This window comes from Oncorhynchus masou, chromosome 27 (assembly GCF_036934945.1).
Source record: "Oncorhynchus masou masou isolate Uvic2021 chromosome 27, UVic_Omas_1.1, whole genome shotgun sequence".
Taxonomy (NCBI): Eukaryota; Metazoa; Chordata; class Actinopteri; order Salmoniformes; family Salmonidae; genus Oncorhynchus; species Oncorhynchus masou.
In genome coordinates, this window is record NC_088238.1 from 15,390,327 (window position 1) to 15,399,299 (window position 8,973).

Genomic DNA, 8,973 nt, shown 5'->3' on the forward strand with positions numbered 1-8,973 from the left:
CCGTACCTGGATATAGTATATGGTAGAAATAGTATGTAGCCTTTTCTGTAGCCTACAGGCAGGAGATAAAATGTATGACACAACAGCCTGTTATACAAACGGTGCCTCTAACACATTATTTATACATTTCCTTTGATGGCCTACATGGTACTCTACACCCCAGTGAGCACGGCCGACGCCAATGTCCTCTGGACGTCTTTTTTTGGTCCTGTTGGACCCGATGTTCTTTTTTTGGTGTTTCACAATGGTAGGCCTACCATATAGATGGCCATTCATAAAACGCTGTTTCAGGCGACACTGTAGGCTACACCCCAGTAAACACGGATAAATGCCGACACCTTTTGGACATCTTTTTTTGGTCCTGTCTGGACCGGCCTTGATTTCTATGTCCACGGAAGTTGGTTTTTAGTCCGGTCCAAACCAAAATCTGAACCAGTCATAGATGTCTATGTTTGGTTCAGATAAAAATGACGTCAAAACATGTTATACCGTAGCTTTGATTGCACTGATCATGTCAACATCATACTTTCAAAATCTTAGCTAGCATGCTAGCGAGATAGACAAGCAGTCATCATTATGAATCACATTGCCAATGTACTGGGAAATCCTTTTCAATCCTTATCATATGAAGATACATTATAAATAAAACATCTCTGTGCTCATCGGCCATTGGACATAAACATTACACAAGTCAGAAATTACAAATTCAACAATTTGCTGCAAGTGCCGCAAAGCAATCACTATTTTGCTGCCCCTGCCTGCTATTCGGTGGAGAGGGTGTGTGGTCCAAGTCTGGTTTAAAGGATTGAAAACATCTGTCTGAAAGGGTCTCATTATCAAGCTTAAAAGGATAAACATTCACATGCAACACTATGGGCCAGAAAAGGTTGAAATCATTGGTCATGCATTAATCCAGCATGACTTCATCCAGAGAATGCCAGACTTTGATGACCAAGTTTGATGATGACAAAGTTTGCCCACAAGAGGGACTGCCACGCCACCTTCCTTATGTAAACTGACGGTGGTGCACCTATAACCAATAGCCAGTTTTAGAGAACTGTCATTATTGAATATTGTAAGAGCTTTTATTGTTTGCTTCTTTGCCCCTGTTATTTATCTTACTATTCTGACTTGGTGTATGGGGGGAATACAGTACGAACGGCCTATTCTGTTTCTGTCCATTTCAAAAGGGCTGAAACAAATAGGCATATCAACTAATTCCATTTAAACTCGCTGATTAATGTCATAATCAGAATGCTTGCTTCCCTCTTATCCACAACTTTTTCCCTTATACTGTATTTTGTACATCTCAATTGTTATATTGTATATATAGGTCTATCTCATTAGTATCTTGTTCATTATTTTAGGTAATGTTGGAATTGTGCATTTAATTGTATTGCTTACTTTGTGTATTATAATTAGCTCAGGTGTTTTTCTCCATGTAATTCCAGTTGATTTTGCGATGATTGTTTTGTTTGCTCAATGCACTGTCTGTGAGTCGGTATATTTCACATAAAAGTGAATCCTCATGATTGTATTTTCCTTTGTTTTAGACCACAAATGCCTAATAAAATATTTCAACTTTCAGGCTAACTCTCTCTCTCTCTCTCTCTCTCTCTCTCTCTCAATGTGTGTCTGTGGTGATTTAATGAAGAGTAAAGTTTAGGCCTCAACACATTGCTGAATTTATCTGAAATAACATCTGAATTTCTGTCGGAGTCCATTTTGAAAGTACTAAATGAATAGGCCTACCTCGTCGCAGCTCGTTTGCTAATGATCAGAACAAACATGAATTTACTGAACATAAATGTAATAATGTTTGTGTGTGGTTCAAAACCCTAAACTCATGTCGGCATTCACTATTATTGAAGCAGAATGTGATTCTTATCGAGTTACACAAATCCACAAGGAATCCGTAGAAACCATTTTTATTGAAGCAAGTCTGCCATATACCCTACTCAACAAATTGGATGCAGTCTATCACAGTGCAATCCGTTTTGTCACCAAAGCCCCATATACTACCCACCATTGCGACCTGTACGCTCTCGTTGGCTGGCCCTCGCTTCATACTCGTCGCCAAACCCACTGGCTTCATGTATTCTACAAGACCCTGCTAGGTAAAGTCCCCCCTTAGCTCGCTGGTCACCATAGCACCTCCCACCTGTAGCACACGCTCCAACAGGTATATCTCTCGAGTCACACCCAAAACCAATTCTTTCTTTGGCCACCTCTCCTTCCAGTTCTCTGCTGCCAATGACTGGAACGAACTACAAAAATCTCTGAAACTGGAAACACTTATCTCCCTCACTAGCTTTATATAGACTTGTTGATACTGTATTATTGACTGTATGTTTGTTTTACTCCATGTGGAACTCTGTCGTTGTATGTGTCGAGCTGCTTTGCTTTATCTTGGCCAGGTCGCAATTGTAAATGAGAACTTGTTCTCAACTTGACTACCTGGTTAAATAAAGGTGAAATAAATAAATATCAGCTGTTTTTATAAAATGCAGTAAATTATGCCGAATTAACTGTATTGCTGCCAGACGATGCTCAGCCTGGTCTCATAAACATAAGTCTGGGACACTCAAATTAGTATGATATGTTAGGTTTGGTATGACACATGATTACTAAAGTCTGGGTGGATGGGTGGGTGTATAACGCGTTTGAATCTCATCACGGCTAACTTTAGCAATTTAGCTAATTAGCAACTTCAACTACTTACTATTTATTAGGTACTTCACAACTACTTAACATGTTAGCTAACCCTTCCCCTAACCTTAAACCTTTTAGCTAACCCTTCCCCTAACCTTAACCCTTTAACCTAACTCCTAAACTTAATCCCAAACCTAGCCTATCTAACATTAGCCAGCTAGCTAACGTTAGCCACCTAAACAGAATATGTAACATATTGTAAGTTTTGCAAGTTCGTAACCTATAATACAAATTATAATTTGTAACATATCGTATGAAAATGGTAATGGACATCCACAAATGAATACATCCCATACGAAATGTAACATATCATACTAAATAGTGGTCTTGGATTTACGTACAGAATAATACTATTTACTCTGAGACCAGGTTGCCAGGCTCCGCTGATAGTCAGGTGTATTGGTGGTAAGGATTCACTCCATGGTGCAGAAAGGAAAGCTCTGCTGTCTGGATAGCTTCATGTGGGCCCTAACAGTATGTGGGCACTGTCTGTCACCCTTATACTGCAATTAATGGATTGTTTAATGCAGTGGTGTAAAGTACTTAAGTAAAAATACTTTAATGTACTACTTAAGTCATTTTTTTATATCTGTACTCTACAAGTTATATTTTTGCCAACTTGTACTTTTACTTCACTACATTCCTAAAAAAAACAATGTACTTTTTACTCCATACATATTCTCTGGCACCCAAAAGTAAATGGTTAGATTCACACCCTTATCAGAGAACATCCCTGGTCATCCTTACTGCCTCTGATCTGGTGGACTCACTAAACACACATGCATTGTTTATAAATGTTGTCTGAGTGTTAGAGTATGCCCCAAGCGATCTGTACATTTTTTTATTGTGTTGTCTGGTTTACTTAAAATAAGGAATTTTTACTTTTACTTTTGATACTTATCTATATTTTAGCTATTCCATTTACTTGTATTACATAAGTATATTTCAAACCAAATACTTTTAGACTTTTAATCAAGTAGTATTTTACTTGGTGACTTTCACTATTACTTGAGTCATTTCCTATTAAGTTATCTTTTACTCAAGTATGACAATGAAGTACTTTTTCCACCACTGGTTTAATGTTGTGTTGTGTAGTGGCTTTGCTGGAATGTATCTAAAACAATTTGTTGAGTTTGCCCCACCAAGATGTACATGCTAAAATCGTCACTGGCAGAGCAACTAAAGTCCCCCTGTTCAATATGAAAACAAAGAGACACGGAAATTACAAAGCTTCAAACTGGATGCTTTATTTTTTTGCGGGAAATGATTGTATAATGAGATAATAAGCATTGAAAATGATTCCATCCATCTCTATGAATAACCTCTGAAGCAAGATCATTAAGATCAGTGATTACTATTGACAGAGATAAAGTACTGAAAAGCATAGTTAGAGTAGTAGGTTTTAGAATGAATGATTCTTATGAACTAATGTTGGGCATTCTCAAGCAGAAGGCTGTTCGAGAAAGAGAGATCGATGAGTTAGCAAGTGAACTTTAGACAGATCCCGAACGGCCATCAGATGCAGAGGAGAGACTAAGGTGTGCACACCATGGTGACTCCAGACTTGGAGACGACCCAAAGACGGCCCAGGTCATAGGTCACGTGGCCAATGCGCATGCACATTGGGATATTGCTCCATCCATTGCCCTCTGGTTTACTGGCTGTGATGCCGTCTCTGTGTTAAAGAAAGGGTTGGGGTTCATGTTTTAAAGCTTATCCATTTCTTTTAAGTACATCCATTTTTGGACTGTAATAATTGAATACAGCCATAGATTTTTGAAGAATATAACTTCTGCCTCTTGAGCTTTATTCAACCACAAAAGAAGCTAAAATGTAAACTTTTACTCAATTGTTTGTAAACAATGTTATTGTAAACAAACAATGTACAGCTTTAAAAAACATGTTACATTTTTTTTTAAACAAATAATAGATCTGTCTTTGCATCCGTAGCTCCATGTATGAATTTGAGAGTGGTTATATTTCTCTAACTACATTCCTCAGCTGTTTACCAAAACAAGTGGTGGGGTGTCTGGGAACTTGTTGTTTTTATCCCAAACTGTAGCTTCACAGGACATCCCACTCTTACATACTTCATTGTACAATGTCTACACATGTCTTTATAAGTCCTATAAGTTCAGATCTGATCATATTTGACTGATTTTATTTATGTATCTACAGTATTTTAGTTGTTGTGTAAAGAGCTTCACAAAGCATGTACAGTAAGGATAAGATTTATACATAAAGAAGAAGAATTATAAGAAATGACTGCAAGTTGAGTGGGAAACGGGTGGAACCATACACATAGTTCAGTAGCAACCTTACCTGGTATAAACACTACCCGCAGAGTTGACCCCAAAGACACTACCATCAGTTGCCACCTCAATCATGGAAAGCTTGCCGCCAATGTGACTCCACCCGTTGTTTTGGCAGTCTTGATTCAGCTGGAAACAAACAGATACAATCAGTGTTTTAGGACAATTTCAACAGTTATAATGTGAAACAGTTTTTAAATAACTGACACCCTCCATCCTCTACTACTCTGCTCCAGCTCTCACACTCTTTCCCAGATCTTACACTCATTAAGTAGATATCATCGTTCTTGTTGACTGCCCAGCACCCAAAGGGTCCACAACTGTAGTACTTCACAGCTCCTGGCAATCCTGTCCATGGAAGAGGTGAGTCAGGTCCCTTGTAGCCAACTGTGGCACTACTTGTCAGACAGAATGGAGTATCGTCCATGTTGGCCCCCACAATAAACCGTTCACCTCCAGCATCCAACTGTTTCAGAAGGCCTGAAGACCACAAAGACAGACAGACGGACAAGCAAATAAGGAGCACATATCTGTGAGTACTGCCAAATGACCTACAAGTTTACAATTTAAAATGTTTTCAACAGCCTGATGATATCAGGAAAGCTAAAAAGAAGGTGTCGTCTGGATAAATATTGAGTAATTCTCTCCACTAACCTGCAGCTTGCACCCAGTTACCGGCCACATACTTGTAGATTGCATAGTCCTTGTTGACACCCCAGATCCCTGCTGGTCCTACAGTGATATGCTTCAGGGAACCAGGCAGGGGGATCCATTTATCACCTACCAGGTAGTAGGGGATTTGACTTGTGTCCGTAGCAACCACTTGTCCCAGTCCTGCATCGATCTGCACCAGATTCTTGATGTTTACTACAGGCTGACAGTCCCAGGCTATGGAGACAAAGACATGAGTAGAGTACACAGACAACAAGGAGGATGACATTAATTAAGGAGCGAACTTGATGATCAATTCCAAGTTGATCAAGCATGTTTCAGATGATGGTAACTTACCGTGACTGATGGCCAGGAGACAGAGGACCAATAGGACGGCTGCAGTCGCTCTCATGATGTCTCTGTAGATCTACGGTATACGTTTGGTTGTAAACCAGACTTCAATTGTCCCCTTGCAAGACTTTGCGCTTTTATAGTGTTGTGGAAAATATTGAATCAAATATTTCACCAATAGCGGAACATGTGAATTCATTTACACTTTATTACAAAGTAACAGAGCCAAGCAATTCCATGGAACAACTGACTCTTCATTCTTAGTACTTGGCTTTTATACAGTCTCATCCTTACATAACATTGTCACTCCACTTTACGAATCTTGTTGTCTTACGTAGTTTCCATTCTCTTATTGGCTCAGACATTGGGGCATAGACTCTATTGGTGACGTGACATGCACACTCCTACTTGTGCCTGTCACTGAATAGCTAATGTTCCTGTCCAAAAGTCTTTACAAGTTTTAAAAGCTGAAATAAATCATTCACTCTACTATTATTTTGACATTTCACATTCTTAAAATAGTGGTGATCTTAACTGACCTAAAACAGGGAATTTTTACTAGGATTAAATGTCAGGAATTTCATTTCTCTTTAACAAATGATCCATGTGGACACCCCTTCAAATTTGTGGATTTGTATAAAATCAAGCAAACAGCCATGCAATCTTCATAGACAAAACATTGGCAGTAGAATGGCCTTACTGGAGAGCTCAGTGACTTTCAACTTGGCACAGTCATAGGATGCCATCTTTCCAACAAGTCAGTTCATACAATTTCTGTCCTGCTAGATCTGCCCCGTTCAACTGTAAGTGCTGTTATTGTGAAGTGGAAACATCTAGGAGCAACAACGGCTCATCTAGGAGCAACAACGGTAGGCCAAACAAGCTCACAGAACTGGACTGCCGAGTGCTGAAGCGCGCAGTGCGTAAAAATCGGCTGTCCTCGTTTGCAACACTCACTACCAAGTTCCAAACTGCCTCTGTAAACAACATCAGCACAATAAATGTTCATTGAGAGATTCATGAAATGAGTTTCCATTGCCGAGCAACCGTTCAGAAGTCTTAGATTACCATGTGCATGGAGGGGTGTAAACCTAGCCGCCATTGGACTCTGGAGCAGTGGAAATGCGTTCTCTGGAGTGATGAATCCCGCTTTGCCATCTGGCAGTCTGATGGATTAATCTGGGTTTGGCAGATGCCAGGAGAACGCTACCTGCCCAAATGCATAGTGCCAACTGTAAAGTTTGGTGGAGGAGGAATAATGGTCTGGGCCTGTTTTTTGTGGTTCGTGGGTAGGCCCCCCTAGGTAATGTAGTGTATGTAAAGGTGTTGTGTATCATGGCTAGACTGCAATTAGCCCTGTATGCACACTGAAACGGACCAAGAAGGTGGTGTATTTCAGGATGTGGTCTCAAGATTGTGTATCATGATAAACAGCCTGTTGTGTGTTTGATGTCTCAGAGGTTGGCTACTCTAACAAAAGATTCATACAGGACAAACAAACACTGTTTATCCATGCAAAGGCGACCGCAGCCTCTGGTCGCTTTGTCGTTATGGGTTACTGTGTTTGTAGATGTTGTTTTGTGCCGTCTGCTTTGCATAATATAAGGAATGCAAAATGAGTTATACTTTTCATTTTGATACTTAAGTATATTTAGACTATTACTCAAGGACCATTTTCTGGGTGACTTTCACTTTTACCTCAGTAATTTTCCATTAAGGTATGTTTACTTTTACTCACGTATGGGAGTATCGGTACACTATAATTACAAGTACCCTTCAAGATCAATTTCATTATAAATCCTGTGTAACATCAAGTAAATGCATTGTACTTATGCAGATTTTACATTGTCACGGTCGTCTTGTGACGACCGTCATATGTCTTATATACAATGACGGCCTACCAAAAGGCAAAAGGCCTCCTGCGGGGACGGGTGATTAAAAATACAAATAAATTAAATACAAATATAGGACAAAACACACATCCCGAAAGAGAGACAACACTACATAAAGAGAGACCTAGACAACAACATAGCATGGCAGCAACACATGAAAACACAGCATAGTAGCAACACAACATGACAGCAGCACAGGGTACCAACATTATTGGGCACAGACAACAGCACAAAGGGCAAAAAGGTAGGGACAACAATACATCACGTAAAACAGCCACAATCTGTCAGTAAAAGTGTCCATGATTGAGTCTTTGGATGAAGATATTGAGATAAAACTGTCCAGTTTGAGTGTTTGTTGCAGCTCATTCCAGTTGCTAGCTGCAGCAAACTGAAAAGACAAGTGACCCAGGGATATGTGTGCTTTGAGGAACTTTAACAGAATGTGACTGGCAGAACGGGTGTGTATGTGGAGGATGAGGGCTGCAGTAGATATCTCAGACAGGGGGGAGTGAGACCTAAGAGGGTTTTATAAATAAGCATCAACCAGTGGGTCTTGCGACAGGTATACAGAGAGGACCAGTTTACAGAGTAGTATAGAGTGCAGTAATGTGTCCATTGGTGGCAAATCTGATGGCTGAATGGTAAAGAACATCTAGCCGCTCAAGAGCACCCTTACCTGCCGATCTATAAACTATGTCTCCGTAATCTAGCATGGGTAGGATAGTCATCTGAATCAGGGTTAGTTTGGCAGCTGGAGTGAAAGAGGAGCGATTACGATAGAGGAAACCAAGTCTAGATTTAACTTTAGCCTGCAGCGTTGATATGTGCTGAGAGACGTGCAGCCTACCGTCTAGCCATACTCCCAAGTACTTGTATGAGGTGACTACCTCAAGCTCTAAACCCTCAGAGGTAGTAATCACACCTGTGGGGAGAGGGTCATTCTTCTTACTTAACCACATGACCTTTGTTTTGGAGGTTTTCATAACAAGGTTAAGGGCAGAGAAAGCTTGTTGGAGACTAAGAAAGCTTTGTTGTAGAGCGTTTAACACAATATC

The 8,973-nt window shown here is 40.0% G+C and overlaps 1 protein-coding gene across 1 annotated transcript; it reads right to left on the reverse strand.

Annotated features, from left to right (window-relative positions):
- Positions 1 to 3,939: 3,939 nt before the first annotated feature.
- LOC135515275 (fish-egg lectin-like) lies at positions 3,940 to 6,281 on the reverse strand. The gene is made up of 5 exons (XM_064938969.1): positions 6,033 to 6,281; positions 5,679 to 5,912; positions 5,287 to 5,504; positions 5,035 to 5,153; positions 3,940 to 4,387 (listed from the first exon to the last, which is right to left on the reverse strand). Exons 1-5 carry the CDS (start codon positions 6,085 to 6,087, stop codon positions 4,246 to 4,248), a joined length of 768 nt encoding a protein of 255 aa, XP_064795041.1. The 5' UTR covers positions 6,088 to 6,281; the 3' UTR covers positions 3,940 to 4,245.
- Positions 6,282 to 8,973: the final 2,692 nt, after the last annotated feature.

Bases quoted from the DNA above. Each gene is read 5' to 3' on its own strand.
- LOC135515275 (XM_064938969.1), bottom strand. From the start codon at position 6,087: ATGAGAGCGACTGCAGCCGTCCTATTGGTCCTCTGTCTCCTGGCCATC. The intron at 5,154-5,286 runs GTAAGATCTGGG...GTTTGTTTCCAG, and splicing joins ATGATATCTACTTAATGAGT to CTGAATCAAGACTGCCAAAA. The intron at 4,388-5,034 runs GTAAGGTTGCTA...TCTTTAACACAG, and splicing joins GCGGGTAGTGTTTATACCAG to AGACGGCATCACAGCCAGTA.